The following is a 24,173-nucleotide window of genomic DNA, read 5'->3' on the forward strand; positions in this document are numbered from 1 at the left end:
TAATTTTCAGAGGAAGGTAAATCTATACTACTATACAAGCTGTACACTGACTACTTTAAGTTATATCAAAGTGTCATTTCTATAGTGTTGTCCCATGACTGTATAAGCATGCTGATGTCAGCATTTAGTTCAAAGTACTGCTGTGCCTGAGTGGCTTCAACCTCACAGGGCTGCTAGTGTGCCCATACACTCATGGAGCCATATTTTTACACCTGGCGTACAGCACATTGCAACTGTCACTGGTGGTTTCAGTATGATGCAATTGTAACTTTCCATTGCAGCTGTTTATTTCAGGAGCTAAAAGTTTAGTCCGGTTTCTTCTGTCAAGTTTAGAACTACAGTTTTTAGTTTTGGTGCTTAAATGTCCTTTAAATGCTGCAATGACACAACTGCTCTCTTTCTGTTACCGCTCGCTTCTCCTGTTTGCTGAATCTGCCATGTAAGCTGCACCTGGCTTTTAAAGAGAGTGGGAGATGACACTCTGATTGGTTGAAATCATGTGGTGCCCAAAACACACCTGTGATTAATTAAGGGACTAATTACAACACCTTTGCCCCGTGTGCCTTACTTTATGCCCAGATCATGAGCAGTTTGACTAGTTTAAGTGGAGCTGGATGTGTCCCAAATGCACCTGTGCCATGCACTTTAGACCTGCACTATGCTGTTCAAATAGGGTTGTTTAGTTTATTTTTTCTACAGGTGGCAAATCTGAATTTCCTACTCCATTAAATTATTTGGAGTTGACTGAAGATGGAACTATTTTAATGATGTTTTTTTCTTTTGTGTTCAAAAGGTGTGATATTTTTCAAATTCAGTTTCAGTTCACTTGGTTTGGCTTGTTTTGACACTCCCAAAAAACATTTCTCAGCTCGCCGAAGGGCTTTCTTAGCACCATGACATCAGAGGAAAAACAAACATCGACTTGATATGTCACAAAGTCACATCTGTCACTTTAAAAGGGCAAACAAATGAACAAAGACAGTAACTGAAAACTGAATAGTCTGACACACTCCTGGTGACCCAACCCTGGCACACCTTTAACCACCCCATCAATAGGTTAGGGGGGGATTAAGGTGCATTCAGGAAAGCTTGTTCATCAGATGTATATTTTTCTTTGACAACAAAAAAGAAAAGCAGAACTACCACATCCCAGTTGTATGCCTTCGTAAACCGGTCAAGTTGCAGTTAAAGTTCACGTCTTTCCAGTATCATATGCAGCCATGACGTCTGACAATGCTTCAAATATGGATGCTGCTGCTAAAAAGCTACATATTCTAAAATATAGATTCTTCACATGCATCTACAGCCGGCAGCACAGATCCATACAATCAGCACAGTTTCAAGGAGGGCGCCCAAGATTAGTGTCAACAATTCAGTATCCGACCAAATGTCTCCCCTTTTGTTCCTGAGCTACAGTGTTGAGTAATGACCAGAAAGGTGAGTTTGAATGCTAATATTTTTTGTTGACTCACTTCGTACGCACGAATAACTCCCGTCATACGCGCCTGAATCACTGATTTGATAAATGAACGTCTGCTGGTATGTCCTCGGCGTCATACCTGCCCACAGGAGCTCATTGCTGATTGGCTATCGGGGCATGAATTGGTCGCTTAAGTTCAGTTTCTTCAACACGAATAAGCTTAGGACATGATATCGCACTTCTTGCTTCATTCCTGCTGCTTAATTCGCGTATTTTACATAAATCGTGTCGTGTCCATCGCACCACCTGGCAGGAATTTGTCTCTAATTGCATCTTTACATTGTAATTCACTCATGTTAATTGTTTTATTCGTTCCCAGGGTGACCACAACATCAAACATTTGATTCTCTGAGACATTTGTGACCTTTAACCACCAAAATCTAATCAGTTTCGCGTTGAGTCCAAATGGACATTTGTGCTAAATGTGAAGAAATTGTTCTTGAGATATTGTGCTTACGAGAATGAGACGAACAAGGTCACAGTGACCTTTGATCACAAAAATCAAACTGGTTCATTGTTGAGTCCAAGAGGAGGTTTGTGCAAAATATTAAGCAATTCACTTAAGTATCGCTTTTACTAGAATGAGATGGATGTGAGGTCACAGTGACCTTGACCTTTGACCACCACTATCAGTTTCTCGTTGAGTTCAAGCAGACGTTTGTGCAAAATTTGAAGAAATTCCTTCAAGGTGTTCTTGAGATATTGTGCATACGAGAATGAGACGAACAAGGTAACAGTGACCTTTGATCACAAAAACTGAATCAGTTCATTGTCGAGTCCAAGAGAAGGTTTGTACAACATTTAAAAAAAAATTCCCTGAAGGCATTCTTGAGATTTCACACTCATGAGAATAGGACAGACGGACAGACAGACAACCTGTTAACATAATGCCTCCGACCACGTCTGTCCACGATGTGGAGGCATAAGAAAAACACACAAGAATCTTTTTGGAAGGCAGTGACACAATGTGTGCTGTTTTATTACTTGATCTGTGACTTACTGTGCAACAGTATAGTGTCATATATTAAATGCTTTACATAACCTTTTAAAAAAATGTGTATGAGAACTATGAGATGCTCTGATCATTAGTTATAAGCTCATTTTTCAAATTCAACCGTTTTAAGCAATAAGCCAGCATTGCTGCACGCCAATCCATAAACCGTCAGTCACTTAGTTCGTTACCAGGGTTTCCGCATGCATTTGGGTGTGTTGTATTAAGGACATCCGTAAACACACACACACACACACACACACACGAAATGCAACATTGGTTATTACGCACTCATTCACTCACTCACTCACAAATCTAGACATTTTGCTGAAGGTGTTAGAGGTTTCTGACATATGCTCTGAGGCATCAGGCCTTCGGGCCCTCAGGGACGGTGTGATTGACAGTTTCCCAAACAAGTGGAACAAACAGAGTCACGAGACGCTTGAAAAACACCCACTTGCTCTTTCACAAACAAACACGCCAGAGAATGAGACGGACAACTGAACGACGGGACGATGATGGCAGTGATTCCTGCCCTCCGTCACATCAGAGCAGCAGGTCTGTGACTGAGGGCAGCAGCTCGGCCAGCTCCGACTCGATGTTGGCCGTCTGAGTGACAGGGTTGCCACGGAGATCGAGGCGCTTCAGATTGGGGCAGGAGGCCAGCGGCTGAAGATCTGCCAATTTAGAGATTTCTGTGCATTTGGGTTAATGAAAAGCCTTCCTGTGTGCTGTAGTAACATTAGTAGTGATGATGATGAGTAGTGAAGATCCATGTGTCAAATGTGACACTGTGATATGAATTAATTCTTCTACATATAACACCTAGAGGCCTAAATTTACATCAGAAGGTATGCACTCAAAATGTAATTCAGCTGTCCTTACAAGAAAACAAAACTTGAAGGTGGCCTCAGTGTCACTTCCTGCGCACCACGTTAATTCTTCTCCAGTGTACCGGGGGAAGTGAAGCGTGAAAGAGAAAGAGCCTGCAGCGATGATGTGTTGTTAAGTGTCTCTTCCCTACTTAATGATGCTGTTTGCTCTGTGAAATTGCAGCGCTGATTTTATTTACTCAACCGCTAAACAAAGTTTCAGGTGAAAACAAATTATTCATGCATTGAAGCTGAAGACTCGATATCGCTGCAATTTTCTGAACTCTGTAAACACCATCCGGGTGTGTAGTGCGTTTTTAACATCGCACTCTTCACACACCATCAGCTGCTCGCGCTCTTTAGCGGGGCTGCTTTGCAGCGTTGAGCAGTGCGCTGATTCACACATGTTTTGAGTCACTTGCACAGTGTGAGAGGAGTGTACAGATATAATATAAATTGATCTCTATGACACTGATGTTACAGGATTAACACGGATTTAGAACAGCACGTTCTCCGGGAGACTGAAAAATAAATGAATATGAATGATAGATTTAAGGATACTGTTATTCTTCAAGAGGACTTCTTCCAGTTTGGGAAGGTGATACACTCCTTCCAGATTTTCTATGGCGTTGTTATCAGCCTCCAAGACCTGCAAGCGTGAAAAAGTTAAATCAAACATGTTGCAGAGAAAGAAGTAAACAATAAAAAAGGAACACTGCCCGTGTAGGACATATAATTGGATTTGAATTGGAGCTTTATCACCTCCAGGCACTGCAACATGGCGAACTGAGGAGGCAGCCGCTGAAGCTGATTGGAGGACAAATTGATATGGGTAACCAATAACAGCTGGTCCAGGTGGCATAAAGTGGTCAGGTTCTGTAAGAAAGAAATGGGAGATATTATTTTTCAAAGCTCCCCTGTGTGGCAGGCAGGCACACTCTTAGAAGTGAAGAGAACTAGAACTAGGTTTCTGTGGCTTGTCCCCACAGGAAAACCCTTTTGGTTTCTGATAGAGCCTTTCCACCTCAAACCCTTTCAGAGGGTTCTACCTAGAAGCCAACTTAAAGGTGATACCTTGAACCATCAATCAAAACCCCTCATGGAAAGCTCTAAAGAGAACCCTTCTATGGTGCAATGGTTCCACCCAGAACCCTCTCTGGGGGTCCCATCTGGAACCCTTTCACCTTTTGAGGGTGCTAAAAAGAACCCAACCAGGGGGTTTATCGAGAATCCTTTTCTATTCCGAGGGTTTCATCTAGAATCCACCCACCCACCAACATCACCCAAAGATCTCCCTCAGGAGGTTAGCCTAGGGCCTAGGGAACCTCGTCCAACAGTGTTGGGCTTTATGAGGCTCCTAAAGGCCCGGGGCAGATGTGGTCCAGCCCAATCCAGAACAATCACGGTTCACAAAGTTTTTAGGGGTTAGAGAGCTCATTAAATCAGCTGTACAGCCTTCACTATTTCAATGGTGTAGTAGGGCTGGGAACCAAAACCAGGTACCAGGTACCCAAAAACAAAAAGAAAAATTCAGCAGACCATGTGGTATTATATGGCAGGAAATGAAGGTGAAATCATCATTGACTGATGGGGTTCTAGATACATCTACATTTAAAAATACCATTTAAAATGCATGCAACAATACTTAAAGAACTCTTTCTTCCACAAAAATGGTTCTTTGGATGGAAAGAGTTCTTAAGGGAACCCCTAGCCTTACAAAGAACCTTTGAAGAACCTTCTCTTCATAAAAAAAAGGTTCTTTGGATGAAAATGATTCTTAATAGTTAATTCCATTACGGTTTTGCGCAAAATAAATGCAATATTTCTAAAGTTGCGACAAAGTACAATTGCGACTTGCAGGTGTTTCCATTAAAAGGTGTTTGGCGTATGAGCCATAATTCTCGTAAGATCTCGTCCCGCGAGACTCCACTTTGTTTGCGGAAGTAAGATGGACATTCCAAATCTCTTGCGAGCTGGAACAATCATCTCGGTTGCCACTGCTGCTGTTGCAGTAGTCTACAACCGAAGACGAAGAGAGCGAGTGGTATTCCAAAGGCAAAGTCCTTATAAGTTTGAATAAGTGAACCCTGAACCGGTCATGTGACCCCCAGTGTCATGTCCGGGGACGTATATTTGCGAAAAAAAGTGTTTCCATTACACTTTTGCAATATACTTAAACATTGACACGTCTGAAAAACCACCTCATGAGAGTGTAAAAACTTTTTCTCGATATTTGAGAGTTTTTTTCGAAATGTAGGTGTTTCCATTACCATTTTTTTATTGGGATATTTGGGTTTTGTGCATTTCTAGGGTTAATGGAAATGCACTTAATGAAACCCCTAGCCTTACAAAGAACTCTTGAAGACCTCTTTGTTCACAGAAATGGATCTTTAAATGAAAAGGTTTCTTGAGGGAACCTTTGGACTTTCCAAAAAAACATTGAAGAACTCTTTATTTACAAAAAATGGTTCATTAGATAAAAAGTGTTCTTAATGACACCCTTAGTGTTACAAAGAACCCTCAAAGAACCCTATCTCCACAAAAGGGTTGTTTGACTGAAACAGGATTTTAATGAAACCCTTGTTCTTAGAAGGAACACTTAAAGAATTCTTTCTTCACAAAAAGTTTTCTTTGGATGAAAGGGGTTCTTAATGGAACCTGTAATGGAAAATTACTGTGTAACTGTATAACCCATCACTTTGCTCGAACAAATGCCTTTTGTAAGTTGCTCACTGATAGAACTCTCCCATGACTATTTCCCATGTAATTTAAAAATGTTTACACAATCAAATACAATACAGGATTTGTTGTTGTATGTTTTTTTGTTTCATTCTGTTCAAGGCTAAGTTGACTTGTTGACCACAGAACCGGTCCTAGCTGGTTAACGTCCTTGCAGGTGCTCGTACCTTCTTAGTAAGTAAGTCAGTAAATTTTATTTCTATAGCACTTTTCACAGATAAAATCACAAAGTGCTTTACAGCAAGAATAGAAAGCAATAAAATAGAGACAGAGACAACACAGAAAACACAACGGCGCAGAAAACAGATAAAGTCACAGAGGCCCAAAAACATCAACTTCAGTAAAAAGCCTGTCTGAAAAGATACGTTTTTAGTTCTCTCTTAAAACCTTCAGTGGACTCTATGCTACGCAGAGTCAGAGGTAGTGCATTCTTATCAGTTTCCTCCCTAACTTGTCTATAAGGGAGTCCCAGCAAGGATACCTTTTGGCTACACTCTGCAGACTGCCTGCTCCTCTCTATGATTGTGTGACTCTTTGCACAAAGCATTGAAAGATTGAAAGACATCTCTGGTGTTTCAGAAATCGTTATTTCAGACTCTCACACACTCATAAAGTGCATATATTTTTGGAAACCACAAACCCTTAGTGTTACAAAGAACCCTTGAAGAACCCTATCTCCACAAGTTTTTTTTAATGAAAAGGGTTCTTGTTGAGACCCTTGAACTTACAAAGAACCCATGAAGAACCCTTTCTTTAAGAGTTTTTTCAGAAGCAAATGGTTTTGGGTATAACATCAGCCCTCCAGGAAGAACCTTTCTTGAACCCCTATTTCTAAGAGTAAAAGTAATTTCATTTTAAGCAAATGGAAGTTCTATTTTCTGATTCCGAACCAACCTTGTCAGACATGCTGAAGACGCGCACTTCAGCGTACTCCATTTTCAGGATGGTGTTTTCAATCATAAACTTGCTGCACAGATCACTGTAATATGCAGAGCGCATAGAGTCCACTTCCTGAGGGAGAAAATGAGAACCTTCAGTCAGTGATCTGTTTCCTAGTCAGTGTCACAGACCGTCTGTGGTTGGTACTCACTTTCAATGTTTGGAAATGAGCAAGAGTCTCCTTTTCATATCCCAGTGGGTCTAGCGCCCTCATCAGGAGGATAATGGTCAGTAAGCACCCTGCAAAGCAGGCAAAGTTTTAATGACTACAATAAAACACCATGATCAGCAGGAGCAAACTTCAGTATTGTGTAATTATGTAAAGTGGGTGATTTGGTTGTGTAAAGAACAAGGAGCTGTGTGGATGTGATGCATTTAAAAGCACTTACACTTATTGAGCGGCTCCAGTTCTTGTAGCTGGTTGCATGATTGCAGCTCTGACTGTAACACTGAGGTCTTCTCTACTGAGAGTTCACTCCTGCACAGAAAGAACACACTCAGTTCTTACTCCTTAAAAGAACTACACAGTGTGCTGCTACTGAGCCAAGACCATACCTGAAAAGTTCCTGATCTGTAGCAGAGTCCCGGCACCAACTCTCAGTTCGACCTGTGGAAGTCAAAAGTTCACAGCATTATGTTGCTTGGGAAAATGAACATTTGTAGAACATGAACATGTGATTATGCACGATATGTGTCACCTGTGTAGAGAGCACAGTCTCTGTGAGTGTGTTTTTCAGTCCAGTGTACAGTCAGGTTGTGTTCATTTGTGATGTCGCTTATTGTTCCAGGAGGAAGATCACAGATCTGAGACAGTGTTAAGTTTAATAAAGCACAAAATGGAGATTATTTACTACACAAGTCAAAAGGAAGAGTCCCTGAACTGGTCACAGTCTGCTTTGTGTCCTGGTGCTTTTGGTGTTTGGGGAAAGAATGAAATGAGTTGTGTCTGTAATAGACAATATAATCATGTAAGTTGCCTTTATTAGTTAGTCTATCTTTGTTTTCACTCAATTGGCTTGAGATTTCTGGATTTTCAGTCTCAGTTTACTGTTTTTTTCTTTATGACCACTTGAGAAATAGGGTAGCAGCACTTTTTTCCAACTCTGCCGTTTACCATGCTGGTAATCCGAATGAATTATAACCATTGTACGGTTGTGCGGTGCTTAGCATTGTCGCATCACAGCAGAAGGGTTCCTGATTCCAACCCAGTGTGGGGAGCCTTTCCACGCAGTCTTTGCATGTTCTCCCTGTGTCAGCGTGGGTTTTCTCCGGGTGTGAATGTGAGTGTGAATGGTTGTCTGTCTCTATGTGTCAGCCCTGTGATAGTCTGGTGACCTGTTCAGGGTGAACCCTGCCTCTCACCCAGTGTCAGCTGGGATAGGCTCCAGCCTCCCCCGCGACCCCTGCCAGGATATCATTGTTTAATTTGTGCTTTGCTTTTAATTTTGTAAAAGTTTTAAGGTAACCAGCTCTAAAAAAAACCCCTACAGACCCTTAGCATGAGTGTGCATAGTAATTCAATGGCTCATTTCCAAGACAATACAGCAGACTGGTAGAGCAGGGCAGCGTGACTCAAATACAATATCCTTGATGGAATAGCAAAAACATTTTGTATTTAGCAAAACTTTTGGTAGTTAATTTAGATTTGCACAGATCAGTAAAACAATCCATGACTGGGTGAGCATTAAGCATTTTTAAATTTAGTTTGAGAGAGAAAAGAATTAAAATACAAATTTAAAGACACAATAATCAGGTTGTGACGAACATACATGCAGCCCCTGAGTGAGTGACCACAAATGTAAAGTGTCAGGCCACAGCTGCGTCTGCTCTCGCCACGGAAGAAAATAATATTAACATGGGATTATGAATGAATATGGATATGAATGAATAAAGATGAAATCCTAACAGCTACTTGGCTCGTATGTCAACAGATCTGTGAAAACTGAGCAGATTGCATCCACTGTGCAATACGGCAGAAAGCTCCGTAAAAGGCTAATAAATGGACCTTGAGTTCAAAATATAAACACCTACTAGTCCATGTTCATTATGGAAATTATCCATAAATCAATTTGTCGAGCAACTTTAAATATTTTTGGAATTAAACTACCACATTTTGCTGGCTGACCTCCACATGAAGCTTCCACACAAGCCTCACTGCACATCTGTGGTAAAAGTAACAATGACATTCCTTTCCAGTAGATTTATCAAAGTCTTGTGATAAAACCATTTCTCTTTCTCGTGCACATACCACAGCGTCTTTTCAGCATGTGACACGTAAAGAATGACGACAACAGAATGTTAAACTGGTATCCAGTTCAACCAGCAGTGACAGTTGATAATCGTGTCTGTGAAAAAAGGATACCCAGACAGGGCTGTGTTTAAAGCGCGGGTGGACGCTCCTCCACTCCACTCTCTGGGGCTGACCATCGAGAACCAGCAGCAGACCGACAGACTGCGCCTGGAGGGGCGGAGACAGGAAGAGAGGTCACTGAGTAAACACAGGGTACCATACAGACACTACAGTACAGTTTCTTACACAATACTGAGTTCACTTTGTTTAACTCTTCACACAATCTGCACAGAAGAGTCGGCATGGACTAAACTGTGAAGAACTTTTCATCACTTTAAACACAAAATAAATTCAATGTCCTCATTTTATAAATTTCTCGAATTATTTTCTCACTCAAACACAACCAGATCTGCATATTTTAAGTCCATTTTGCACATTAATATTCAATTTAAAAAACTGGACATGACACAAAATCAGTGTAAATTAAACAACAATTTGCTTCATTCTGCAACATCTGAATAACAACTACACCGTGAGGAAGGCGCATGTCAATACACGTTGGTGTGTTTTTAATATTTCTAAACCACTGAAATAAAGGCCTTTTATATTTTTTTAACCATCTTGAGTGCCTGGACCTGGATCATTTAGGCCTTTTTTGGCAACAAGTCTTTCTCTCTTTTATTGAAGCATTCTCTTCCATGAGCACTGTTGGTTTGAGGGACACCAGCAGCGCTCCTGCTATCTTTTTAATCGATATGTCTATGGACAGAAAATTAATTGACAACTGTTTTTATCATCGAAAAATTGTTTAAGTCACGTTTTTTTAAAATAAAAAAGCCCAAAATGTTGCTTTCATGGTCCTTAAATGTGAGAATTTGACTGAGCTTTGGATTTTTGGACAGTTGGTGCGATAAAAGACACCATTTGAAGGCGTCACGTTGGGCTCTGGGAAATCACACAGAGGACACGTTTCTGACATTTTACTGACAAAACCATAATCAGGAATACGGGCAGATTAATTGTTAAGGAAATAATCACTAGTTTAGTAGGCGCTGCTGTTGCCTGTATCATTAACCTTACTTCACATTAGGTTTGGGCGGTATCATGATATTACAGTATACTGGGGGTTTGAAAAACCCGAAGGTATGACTTTACTGAATCATACTGATACGGAAATGATGTATTGCAGCGATGTACTGCACAGCACACGCCACCAGAGGTCAGTCTCTACTGGTGGAACGTGCAAAGAAAGCTGACGACAGCGAGTGGTGGGGACAACGTTACAGGACTAGTAAAAAAGAAAATGTCTCTGACCTTGTTTGGGAGTACTGCCACATTTAACTTTATCTTGAGACGACTCCTCCCGACTACAAAAATAGTTTATTAGCCACATGATTTTATTCGACTAATTATCTCCATTTAGCCAACTAATGTGTCAGTATCCGCTGAAGCAACACGTGTCATCAGTGCCTCCAGCAAGAGGAGCACCTATTCATTATTCTATGGGCCATAAGTATTTAAACCCAGTAAGACTTGTCTAAGTCGGCTAATTACATGTTACAAGCACAGCCTTGCAGGCTAGACAATGACACACGCTACAATGACTTCTATCATCAGCAGTGCAGTTGTTGTTTTTCCAAGAATACCATCATACACTGTATACCCCAGTGAAAAAACAGATACCACCCAAACCTAATTTACATCTATGTTTAGTGAATACATAGTTTTTATGTTTTTTTTTGTACTGCATCACTCAAAAGACTTATGTTAAGGAAAATAAGCCTTCTGAAACATATTGTTGCATTTCATTTCCAACAGCTTGTCTGCACAGGAGGGTCGGAGCATATTTTTACGTTTCAAGTCTATTTTCTGCCATTTTAAACCCTTAACTACAGTGACAGTCTGTCAGACTGAGTGCTGCCAAAACACGGTTGAACTACGCTCAACACTGCACCTAAGTGCATCCTGTGAAAACCAAGAGCCCTGAAGCTGCTGCTCTGCTAATGTGCTGCTCACGCTACGCTTCCTACGCATCCAGCCTCTGTAGTTGTAGTGAAGAGGTGTCTTTCTTGTTACTGTGATAAAATTAAGTTTTGTTGAACTCATTTTGGTCATTTTCCAACTTATACAACCCAAGTACACGTAAGAAAGTTAATACGTTTTCTTGTTGGGAGACATGTCTTTTTTTTGGTACAAGAGTTGATACTGGATGTGTTTTGGTTGCATTTTGGATTTGAGCTGCATGTTGGTTAAAGTGGAAATAAACACATTTATTGCTTTAATTTATCATTATGAGGTAAATGTTCATAGCACAATGTAATGGTTACAGAATAATAAAACCATCAGCGTTTAGACTGGTTCCCTACAAGTCTTGCTTTCACTATAGCCCCTTTTACACTGCCAGATTTCCCGCGAATGTTGAGCCGTTTTGTCGGCAAGCTGCGAGCATTTAGACACACAGAGCTGGATTGGCGAGTTGATCTGAGGTGCCCAGTTTTCCACCTCGTAGTGTAGACATATTGGTGGAACCTTTTTGGTTTAAACAGACCGAGGCGGCCTTCTGCAATGGGAGGGGCTGTTGATGACTTGTGGGAGGAGCTGTTAATGACGCTGCACGTGCGAGCCACTGGTGGTGGATAAACAGGAAACAGCTGATAGTAGGAATTAGCGAGCAGCTAGTAGCAAGAGGGAAACACAAACCTGACAGACACTGTTAAGATGAGCAACTGGGGAGACAAGGAATTGCGCGCCCTCCTTGCCCTCACAAACGAAGAGGCCATTAACCGTCAGATGACGGGGACGGTGAAGAACGGGCCGACTTATGAGAGAATCACCGAAGGACTGACCAGCCGCGGCTTCCCTCCCACGTCACTGTTTACGTCACATGCTGAGCTACACGTTTTGTTACTTGCTCACACCCCCCATTGCCCCGAAAAATAAACAAAAACAAAAGTAGGTAAGCGGCATTTTGCTGCACTCCCCCATTTTGTTTTTATACTGCCAATGCTGAAAGAAGACTGATTGGGCTTTCCTGCAAATGTGCACAATTCCTGTTTAAAAAGGGCTTATGCAACTCTGTCTGTCACCAGGTACAATCCCCCAGGAAAACTAAGGTTCAATTTACTGCACAAAGGAAATGCATCAACCATTGCGCAACCCAAAAAAAGTGGACGCAGTATAGAGCAATGTGTGTAACCATTTTTTAAAAATGTCTCAATGAGAAAGTTTTATTTTATGAAAGTAAGTGAAGATACTCACATTAACAGGCCGTGAGAAAGCAACGGCCACTCTCTCCTCATTCCGGCTGACATACACACAGCTGATCATCTCTTCACGTTCCGCTGTTAAAAGACAGAAAACTCTTTATGCAACTCGTGTTTCATAAATGACTGAGTACAGCAGATATTTGCAAGCACAAGAAAAGTCCTTTGTGCTTTCAAACACATTTGTACACACAGACACAATTACAGATGGACGTACCTCTGCCTAGCAACCAACGATAGTAGAACCAAGCACTCTGATCATTGGGGTCAGTGAAGAAAGCATTCTGTACAAGTTCATATTCTGAAAACAAAAAAGAAGGTATAATTAGATGCTAAATTACACAGCAGATAGAACAAGCATTTACAGGCATCATAAAGCCTCAGACTGCCCCCTGTCTGCTTTCATCAGGTATTGCTGACTGCACACAACCTGTCCTTTCATTTGCTGAGTTTACCTTTGAGGAGCTGCTCTTCACAGACGCGATGGGAGTGGGTTTGCGGAGATGGTGGAGGGGAGGTCTGGGGAGGCTCGCGGCACGGTGACGGGGGCTCAGGAGACTCGGGGTGGAGCAGCGGCAGCAGGGTGCTACGGTAATGCCAGCTGGAGTAGTTGGAGAAGTTGGAGCCAATAAGACGATCAGTAAACGCCAACTCCTGATCCACAGGAACACCAGACATCTTCACAACCATGCGGCGATAATCCCAGCAGTGGACTGGTTGAGATGGGAGAATGTGGTGTGAGACATGGATGGAAATAGTGCAGTGAGAAAATGACCCAGATTTCTAGAGTACTGAAGTTTCAACAGCCTCCTTCATTTCTGCTGCTTCCTTTTTCTGCTCCATTACTCACAGTTGCGGTCGTCCAGACTGAGGCAGCGATCACACAGGCTCAGCTCTCTGGCCCAGTCTGGTCGAGGCAAGCGGAATGAGACCCAACCTCGGTGGTGCCAGCTGCCGTAGGACTTTGGATTCACTTTCAGGCAAGACTCCAGAAATGCCAGCTCAGACTCATAAATCTTTTGCACTTCATCCTCCTCCCTGGAGCAGACATGGAGAAACAAAAACATCACTCTCCCATCATATCTCTCATGATTTTTCAAAAAGGGGCTGCGTTGACAACACGCAGGTGACGAGATAACAGATAATGATCTCACCTCACAGTCTCCAGGTGCATTAGGATCTCTCTTCTGTAGTTCCACAGGGTTGCAAAGTCAGGATTGGATGATAGGAGCTGCTGGGTCAGCAGGAGAGCCTCGTCATCCCAGATCCCCTCCTTCCTCTGCCATGCAGGTTCAAGGGAGGGAGGCAGATACACAGACCCAGAGACAGAAATGAGAAATCAACACAAGGACAAAACAAACCTGAAACTGATAAACAGGTTCAGCTTAGTCACTTAAAATATCCAATAAGCACTAAGCAAGACATTTGGTTTTAATGCTGTACTTTAACCATCACATATAAACTGCCATTTGACAAATAAGGCTGGTGTTATTCTTTGTTTCTTTGTCCTTCTCTAAATACTTTCCAACTTTCCTATCCAATATGTGGCTCTCAGCCCTGAGCCCTGTTCCTACCCAAGACACAAACCTTTCAACAGTGATCAGAGGTATACGGTTTACAGTTTTACAAGCGCTCAGTGATTTTCTATAACCTAAAAAAGGAGGAAAATTAGTGCATTTGATGGGAACTATTTTCAACTCTTAATGCACCAAACTAAAATGTTTGATCATGGTAATGAAGACACATGCCACATAGTGTACGGTTAGATGCTAAGCTCTATTGGGCTGCAGCTAACCCCATAATACTTACTTTATTAACAGGGTCAATTCATTTTCAGTTTTAGTTTTCTTTAATGGGATTTCCCACTGGGCTCTGTTTCAGGCCCAATTCTCTTCACTCTGTATAAACTACCACTCGGCAATAATATCAGAAATCACAAAGATTTACAGTACTTGAAGGTGTCTGCATAAGAGTGACATGACACTGTCATAACTATGACATGACACTGTCAGGAACCTGTCATGAACATTATGTACATGTCATAAACGTTTATGACTGCTGTCATTAAGTGTCATTCGGCTTTTGTAATGACAAGTTGACATTGTTTGGGTTGTCTTGATTATGACAACTTGACATTAATCAAAGTGACATTACCAGAAGTTGTCTTTGTCATGACAAGTTGACATTAACAAGAAATGCACCTCTTTTTGTGTTTGACAAGTTGACATAATGATTGATACAAAGACATCTTCTGGTGATGTCATCCTGGTCAATGTCAAGTTGTCATAATAAGGACATCCCAAACAAAGACAACTTCTGGTAATGTCACTTTAATTAATGTCAAGTTGTCATAATCAAGACAACCCAAACAATGTCAACTTGTCATTACAAAAACCCAATGACACTTAATGACAGCAGTCATAAATGTTTATGACATGTACATAATGTTCATGACAGGTTCACGACAGCGTCATGTCATAGTTATGACAGTGTCATGTCACTCTTATGTAGATACCCTCAAGTAAAGTGTTACCCAATTTACATAATTACGCAGACGATACGCAGCGATATATCACCATGAATTCAAATGACTAGAGGTCTGTCAATAACCTAGTCTCGCTCACCAGACCTTTCTCAAGAAAAGAAAGGTCTGGCTGGGCCGACTCTCACTCTAAGATTGGAGAAAGAAACGCCCCAGCTGCTTGTATTTCTTTCATCCAATCACAATCGTTCTGGGCGGTGCCACAGCAACGGTGCGCTTGCAAAAATATTGCCAGGGGGAAACAGGTTTTGGTGTAACACGCCCACAGAAATATCGCCTACAGGACGCGAACCATGGCAGAAAAATGGCTACATCCCTGCAAGATCAAACACTGCAAAAGTTAGTAAAGGACGTGTTGAAAACTGCTACACAACTGGAGGTGGTAGGGCGGGACTTCAGCGGGTGGCTCGTTCCGCCCAATGTGAGGCTGATCTATGCAGCGAACCTCCGCCCACTCAGACTATCAATAACCTGATTGCATGTGTGTCTTGCATGTGTTAAGGCAAGAAAAAAATAACAAGATTCTTGTTTTTGATGTCATTCTTGTCTTGCCAAAAGCAGCAATCAAAACTGTCTAACCACCTAAAATTATTTACACTGAACATGTAAAAACCCTTAAAACCCTCAACTTTGAACATCACATTAGACACATGACTTAAGTGTCCCTTTATCACTTGATGAATGTTGCCAGAGTCCGACCATCTCTCTCCCATGCAGATATAAATACAGTGATATATGCTTTTTGTCTCCAGCCGACTAAACTATTGTAACACTCCTATGTCTGGTGTGTTTAACAAAGCCATTGGTAAGCTACAGCTTGTACAGAATGCAGCAGACAGACAGCCGACATTACTCCAATCTTAAAATCATTACATTGGTTACCTATCTGTCACAGAATTAATTTTTAAATTCTTTTATCGGTGTTTGAATCACTAAATGACCTTGCCCCATCTTATCTGTCTGACATGGTCAGGATGCCTGTACCTGCTAGGCCCCTGAGATCCTCTGTCTCAAACCTAGGGGCTCCTTCTCTCTACCTTTAAGTTCTAACCTCTGGAACAGTTTGCCTGAAGGTCTTTGGGGCTGCTGAGCGTCATCTTAAGGTGCGTCTTTTTACCATTGCTTCCTCCTGAAATGTAATTTAACTGATAGTTATTTTATCTTGTCTCAGCCTGCAGTTTCAACTGAATCTTACTTTATCTTTTATTTCAGGAATGTTTTGTCTTTAACGTTCAGCACTTTGTATTGCATTTTATGCATGAATTGTACTATATATTATATAAACAGTTATTATCAAAATATATGTTTTAATGTGCTATAAAGGTGTATTTCTAAAGGACCTTAGAAAATATGGCATCTCGTGCAGCCACATATATTTTCAGTTTCTTCTCGCGCTCCTTTCTTCTCTCCTCCTCCTGCTGGGCTGTAGATTTAATCTTCACACGACCGTGCTGTCAAAACAACAAAAATGGATAGCACAGTACAGCTCACTCTGCTGGTAAAAGGTTATTAGGAATATTTGATTGCTCCGTGTGCAATATTAACACTGTACCAAAGCAATGGATATACCAGCATTTGAAAGCAAAGTAAGTAAATGATGAATCTCTTACCATCCTTTGTGTTTGTTCAGGAGACCTCCCAATAAATCTGTTTGTGATGGAAAATGAGGAGTGATATTCAGAGTCAGGCCTGAGTAACATGGCAGACAGTGAGCTGACAGGCTGGCACGAAATCAGAATCCAGTTCATGCCAAGTAGGCACAATAAAAATGTGACAAATACAATAAAAACATCCACAATATATCTCCATTAAAATGAAAGCACTGTACAGTTTTTTGTAAGTGGTAGCTATGTGCAGAAATGTGCTAAATATGATCCAGGTGACGTGTAAACGTTCACAGCATTGAGGATGAAGAGACTGTGTGTTAGGTACAGAGACATGAGTCACATACATGAACGTTAATGTAACATACAAACACAGATGAGGGCGTTTATGTAATGGAAGTTATGACAAGTCTAAATCGTGAGCTCAGCCGCTCCCTTATCGTTAGCATACATTTATCCGTCATTAATGTTAAACCCTGAACACACACAGCCCTGAGTCTGCAGTTAGCTTGCTAATTAGCTCCGTCCCCAGTAAACAACACTGGGCTGGGTTCATTCAAACCAGAACAGAATGACAGCAACCTGCGACACATTATATATTTACATTTACACGTATTCAATGAACGCGACGTGGTCTAGCTCATAAAACACCCACCTGTTCTTTTGACTCGGCTTGCTGTGTGTTTTTCAGAATGCAGTTTGATTTGTCATGTCACTACCAGGATCTCTAACGACTACAATTCCCCACTTCCGTCTCATGAAACTGACGTCACGGAGAGAGTCGTGTCCTGATCGCGGCGCTTTGTCGCCCTCTAGTGGAGAGAATAGAAAACTGCAGCTTAGAAACATTCAACTGACCAGAGTTTGAAAGCACCTGGACATTTATATGTAATATTAGCTCGTGGGTGGAGTGTTAAATCCAGATTATTATTATTATTGTCATTATTATTATTATTATCAGTAGTAGTAGTAGTATTTATTTTATTATTATTATTATTATTATTATTATTATTATTGTTATTATTACATTAGTATTATTATTATTATTTATAGCCTGTTATATACTTTTTTTTTTTTTTACTATTATTGCCTACATTGTTTGGCAGAATTTAGTTTATTTGGACTACTTTCATTGTACATTGTACATCTTTTGTTTTTCTCCTTTGCAAACTATATAATATTTGCTGTGGGCAGAGGTTTTGAATCCTGCTTAGTATTTCATCCTCCATCCAATGATAATAAGATAATAATAATAATGATAATAATAATAATAACAATTGCCTGTTATATTTAAGGTTGTTTTTTGGTTTTTTTTTACTATTTTTGCCTGCATTCTCTAGAAGAATTTAGTATCTTTGGACAACTACTATTGTATATTGCATATCTTTTTTTTGTTTGTTTGTTTTATTTATTATTTCCCCCTAAAATATATTTCTGCATAATTCTTCCTATATCTTTTATTTTAAACAGTTGCACTGAACATATTATATATTTAAATATATTTTTATTTTTTGTTTGTTTGTTTGTTTGTTTATTTTTTGCTGTTTGTTTTTTCATGTTGATTTTTTTTGTCTATGCACAAAAGCTCCAAATCAAATTCCTTTTATTTGAAAACCTACTTGGCAATAAACCAGATTCTGATTCTGGTGATATGTTGTATTATAGCGGTACATTATACTTTGTTATACTGGATTACATTACATTCTCATTATTATTATTACTTTCTTACAGTGCACCCTATACTTTGTTATACCGCACACTATACTGTACTGTACTAACCTATGTCATACTATCTACTGTCTTACACATCATTTTCTTCCTATATTACATTTCTGTTTTGCTATAGGAATACAGACAGCACTAAGTGCCAATACTTGATCAGAGCATGTAATATTCTGGTGTCTCTGAATGCAACTTTTTTGTATCTTTAATGCTGTACCTGATTATATACCTTGTAATGAGAGGAAGAACAGTTCTTTAGCCTGAACTTACAAATGGATGATTTGTTGGAGGAGGAAATCAGTGACACAAACAGATGCTTTCTGGGGCACAGTAAGTCTTCTGTTGATAGAGTTGATATGTTTAACTGTAGGGCATATCCTGTTTCTGACAGATGACAGATACAGCAGTGCAACATTCCCTGTCAGGAGTTTAAGTATTAAAATCAGCTGCAGTGTCCAGGCTCCAATTACTTTTCAAATAATAAGCCTTTTAATTAAGAGCCGCCTGACTCACATCTTTTACTGTCCAGTTTACGATGTATGATAAGCCAATGCTGACACAATGCAAAGTGTATTCGCAAAATGATAACAGTGTTTCATTCATGATAATTAAAACATTCTTTGCTGTAACAAAAGTAAAAGAAGCAGGCCACGTCTAAAAACGCTGCATGACGTACTCAACTGATGTTTTTAATTCCAAAATGTAAATAAATAAATAAGAGAATAAATACTGCACGCTGAGCCTGACTGCATCCCTCATTTGTTTTATTAATTCGACAGGAAATTCCAAGTACACTCTGACGTTAAATTGCAAAGATGTAATCTTTTGTTTTCAAAATAGAGGAGGAAGAAGAATTACATTATATGCTGAATTTTATCATCTCAGTGGAGAAATTCTGTCGCTTCCACATGAATACAAATCCAGTAAGACGGATTGCCTGCCCTTCAACTTAAATTACTTTGTTGGGCAAATGAAATAAAACAGCAAAACAGTCTCAGTTCCCGTCAGAGTCAGACACCTCCGTCCATCACAGCTGTCGAACGCATCAAATAACACACCTATTGTGATACACTAATCATTTTTAGGTCATTTTGTGTCTCATTTTTGTTTGTTTTGCCTATTTTAAAGTCAGTTTGTGTCTCTTTGTAGTCATTGTGACATTTTGTAGGTGGATGCCAGGGGTGCCCCGACACTTTGGGCCCCTGGGCGTGTACCCAGTGAGCCTGTTCAGTAATCCATCCATGGCTGTATCATATTATAGTTACATGATAATGACACTTCCCTGATGTTTGGTGAAAACTCTGCCATGCTAAAATGCATTTTTTTTAATCACATCAGCCCACTGAGACGATTCATTCTGGAATACTCTGCTCTGTCAAAGTCCAAGTCATCATGTGGCAGCACAGATCTGTATCTGAGAGTCATCTGGTTCTCTACACTGTGGACATCCAAACTAGTACTTTATCAAATGGATTTTTCCCCTCTGACAGAGACTGAGCGATAGATGGTGCTGGACTCTGTGCTTTCACAAAACACAATTGGACTGTGGTGCTCAGTGCTACTGTGAATGCCAGAAATGATGCACCTAATCACACATAAAGTCTGGGAGCAAGAAGGTCACACTGCTCCGAAAAATGAGGATATCATTATCATGTCCTCATCCAGCTTTTCAATTTCCTGCCAAATTTCTGAGTCTACTTTTTCCTTCCCATCTTTCCTCCTCTGACCAAAACCCTCAACTCCGATTTTAGTCATGTCACCCACTGATTTATCATAAAAAACAGTTAAAATGACAAAATATTGATATTATGATGGAATAAACTAATTAACCACCCACCATCACAGAGTAATACTCACTCAGTGATTTGTGCCTGTCACACTTCCCCTGAGCTCAGCTTGCAGCTCGAGGAGTTTTTAACTGAAGCCTGTCATCACCTCGGCTGTCTCCTCTGTGTTCCTCCTCAGCTGCTGCTTCATCGCATGTTTGAGCTGCCGCCTCCCCGACCTTTCAACAATTCTCAGGTAGACGTCGCTCATCTCGGGGCAGAACAGCTCTTCCCTGCCACCATTTCTTCCATCTTCCCAAAAAGCTTGTGTCTGTTTTCTGAGCTCATCTGCAAGTTTGTCTCCGTGTGTGAACAAAACCATGGTGTGTTTCCAGACGCTGGCTTCAAAGAGGTTCCTGCATGTCAACCTGCTGAGCCTCTCTAAACTTCAGGTCCAAGTGAACAACCACCAGGACAAAATGAAGCGACAGACCTCAGACTACGTCTTTGTCCATCTGCCAGCCAGGATGTCGATCACTGTGACCAGTCTGCCAGCAACTTCCCCTTCCTCCACCTGACAGTTCTTACTCTGACAGGTAGCGAACACGCTCCACTCTTGACATGTGTGGCCCTTTCCCATCAGGACACCACTTACTAATGCTCACCGGCCGCTATTAAAGGTGGGTGACTGTGGATATTCTCAGGAAGCCCACTTCAGTAAGCATAATAAATTGTTTGAAACGTTCATTTGCAACTCACGGCATCCCAGAGTGCATTGTGACTGACAGTGGCACTGTTTCTTTCAAAAGACTTCAAAATATATCTCAAAGGAAAATGGCATTGCACACTGTGGTGTCACGACATGCTGGCCTCAGGCAAATGGTGAAGTTGAAAGACAGAACAGGACACTGTAAGGCCATACGTGCAGTTCATTCTGAAGGTAAAGACGGGCGCACTGTGGCCGACCATGGCACCGCTCACTGTGTCTGCTGTGGCAGCTCAACTTAGGACCCAAATGCAAACACAACCAGGAAACAGGTAAAAGGCAGTTTATTGTAGTTTAAAGAAGCGGGGCTGAAGGCTAAAGGCAGAACAGTCTAAATCCGGAGGTAGAAGATGAGAACGAGGCTGTACGTGGCGGGTTATGGTTGAGGCTGACGGGGTGAAACTGAGCCACAGAACAAAGTATGAATTGATGCAGAAGAGACTGAACGATCCGGCAGAGTCTGGATGTCTGAGCCGGGGTTTTATACTGCAGTGACTTGATTGTAGATGAGGTTTAGGTGTGAAGGTTCAGCACACTCAGGAGGATTGGCAGGAGGAGGGAACCAGGAGGCCATGCCCAGCAAACACAGAGGCAAAGGGTTCATCCCAGTATGCCTCCTCGACTCCTCTGTCCTCCATCCTCGACCACTTGACCCAGAAATCGATTGACACCCGCCATCTTGAAGGACATCTCAATTCATTTAATGTGCTCGGAGGACTCGAGGAGAGAGGCTTTCAGAAGAGAGGGAAGCGAGGATACATGAGTGCAGCCTTTGCGGAAGTCTTTTATCGACCGACACATCCACTGGAGTTTCATACCAGAGGGAAGACACATAAGAGATCAAACTCAAGTGTATCACTCCCAAGTTTTATGTTTCATTTGTTCTCTAATTCGCCATCTACTTAAAAATCTGAACGACAAAAGGACCCCAAACATTCTTCATTTATTAGAAAGATTTCCCTCATCAACTTTTTTTATCGATACAATTAAACGTAGGGAAGAGTCTGTCTCTCAGCAAGAAACACTTTTACATCAGTGATCGTCACGTGAGGCTGATCATTCCTGAGCGTCTGGTTGATGACTAATAATAAAGACCATAGAGCTAAGACGCTAGGAAGAGATGCTGAAATCCAAACAGTGTCACTGGCCACAGTCGGTGTAATAGTGGCCGCTATTTAACCGCCAAATCAGAACTAGACCTCCTGAACTGTCAGGTGCAACCTACGGTCATCCATAGAGCCACAAATCTGACTACGTGTGTGTGTGCTGATTAGCTCAGACTGGCTGATAATGTTGGCCTGCCAAGTTTTCTGTCGGTCACAAGTAGACATGACACATCTGACACTGAAATGGGATAATTAGGCTACTCATTAACCGAACACACTGTGGCATTAGAGATGCCCATCGATCAGCTCTGACAGTCCCAACAAAAGCTGAACATTATGAGCTTCATCAGATTGTTGTGTTTTCTTTAACTCTGCCCACCACGGGTATCTGTTCACCCCTGGAGTGAAGAAACTGCTCTCACAATGCCAGACTGATTTACTTGTGACGCTAATGCTGGATGACTGAACCATACCTCTGAGGGCTTTTCTTTTGGCCTTGACTTGACTTTGCCTCAGTAATGCTCCTTCTTCCACTCCTCTTCTTCTCTCTTCAGCAGTCAGAAATTTCTTCTCATCAAGGACAAAACAGTCCCAAACATTTCCAGCCACAGTCTCAGTACAGCTCTGTGATTTAAACACCATTATCTGCATTCTTGTTATCAACAACATGACATCTGTTTCCATATTGTTCTACTGGAAACCACAAGACCTCTCCCCTCCCATGTGCTCCTCTATGGTGTGTATCTCCTCTGGTGAAAACTGCACTGCTGTGTCTCCACACGCCTTCTTAAAGAAGCTCCATGTGTGTTGTCACTGCACATAAGTTTTCGGCATTAAAGGATGCATCTGCGTCTATCACCGGTAGGAAGACAAGGCCCAGGGAGGCACGGAAACATGCTGTGCATCACTTCGTCTTTGAACGCGTCAGGAGTGTCAAACAAAGGGAAGCCTTTCCACCAACCTGCTGTGTCAACAAGAGTTATTTCAGTTTTACCCACAAAACCCCACCGGGCCACCGAGTGTGCCGTTTCCCTCTCCATCTTTTTGCTCTTTTTTTCCCGAGATGATTCCTTTCTGAGGTTTTTCCCAAGAGAATCATCTGGAGTTTTGGGATGGTTTTCATCTCTTCTGTCAGACGAAACAAAGTTTGATTAGTCGTGGAGTTTTTAGTGATAATGCATGTGTTTGTAAAGTACTGAGCATACGACTAGATAAATGAGACTTGGATTACACTGCATGAGTTGTGTGAGTGTTTGTAAGAGGATGATTTGATATAGTTTTGCTGTTTTTTAACACGATCCCTTGTGTTTACATTCATGAAGAATGTCTGCCTTTTTTGGATTCTCCGTTCACCGTGGAGGCATAGCCAGAAAAACATAGTTTTCTTCATGAATTCAGTGTAACTCACTGTGAGTAACTGATATACATTCTGGCATTTTAGGGATGAAATATTGTTAAACGTCTGTTCATCCACCTTGTAGTAACTGCCATTGTTGTGCCTGTAGAATGAGAGTTTGTGACTCGTCTGCCATGTTGATAACAACAATCAGGCACCGCCCTGCCACCAGAGCAAAGATTTTTGTTTTACAGTTTAACAGTACACTAAAATATGTTTTGGAAAACATCTGAGGTGAGAAGTCAACCCAGGTCTCACTCCGAAGTTGTCAAAATCCAATGCTTGGGGCCGTGACTTGCGGCGTCAGCCACAGACAAAAAAATGCTGTCCTCTAACATCGGCATGATATGTGGCCGGTGGCCATTATAGTTTCACTAACAAAGACCACACCAACAACATAAAGATTCTGAATCATTTATTGCATATGATGGATTATGGGATGAAGGGTTGAGGGTCGAATGGATGAGGGATGAAGGGTTGAGGGATGTGGGATGAAGGGATGAGGGATGAAGGGTTGAGGGATGTGGATGAAGGGATGAGGGATGAAGGGTTGAGGGATGTGGATGAAGGGTTGAGGGTCGAAAGGATGAAGGGATGAGGGATGAAGGGTTGAGGGATAAAGGATGAAGGTCTGAGAGTCGAATTGATGAGGGATGAAGGGATGAGGGATGAAGGGTTGAGGGATGTGGATGAAGGG

General features: G+C 41.4%; 1 protein-coding gene and 1 pseudogene across 2 annotated transcripts; both read right to left on the reverse strand.

Moving 5' to 3' along the window:
• Positions 1-2,433: 2,433 nt before the first annotated feature.
• On the reverse strand, positions 2,434-17,490 carry rabggta (Rab geranylgeranyltransferase subunit alpha). Of its 2 annotated transcripts, XM_050055400.1 has the most exons (17): positions 17,376-17,490; positions 16,727-16,763; positions 16,457-16,567; positions 13,729-13,853; positions 13,425-13,612; positions 13,030-13,287; positions 12,792-12,875; positions 12,570-12,652; positions 9,384-9,479; positions 7,720-7,825; positions 7,577-7,628; positions 7,411-7,499; positions 7,173-7,261; positions 6,977-7,093; positions 4,106-4,219; positions 3,905-3,992; positions 2,434-3,166 (listed from the first exon to the last, which is right to left on the reverse strand). In XM_050055400.1, the coding sequence occupies exons 2-17, from the start codon at positions 16,727-16,729 to the stop codon at positions 3,018-3,020; spliced, it is 1,752 nt and encodes a 583-aa protein (XP_049911357.1). In that variant the 5' UTR covers positions 16,730-16,763; positions 17,376-17,490; the 3' UTR covers positions 2,434-3,017. The 2 variants fall into 2 exon arrangements, with proteins under 2 accessions (XP_049911357.1, XP_049911358.1); XM_050055401.1 differs by lacking the exons at positions 16,727-16,763; positions 17,376-17,490 and adding an exon at positions 16,168-16,245.
• Positions 17,491-19,875: 2,385 nt separating this feature from the next.
• LOC126396876 (uncharacterized) overlaps positions 19,876-24,173 on the reverse strand; it is a 21,022-nt pseudogene continuing 16,724 nt past the window's right edge.

The sequence above is a fragment of the Epinephelus moara genome, chromosome 10 (assembly GCF_006386435.1).
Source record: "Epinephelus moara isolate mb chromosome 10, YSFRI_EMoa_1.0, whole genome shotgun sequence".
Lineage (NCBI taxonomy): Eukaryota > Metazoa > Chordata > Actinopteri > Perciformes > Serranidae > Epinephelus > Epinephelus moara.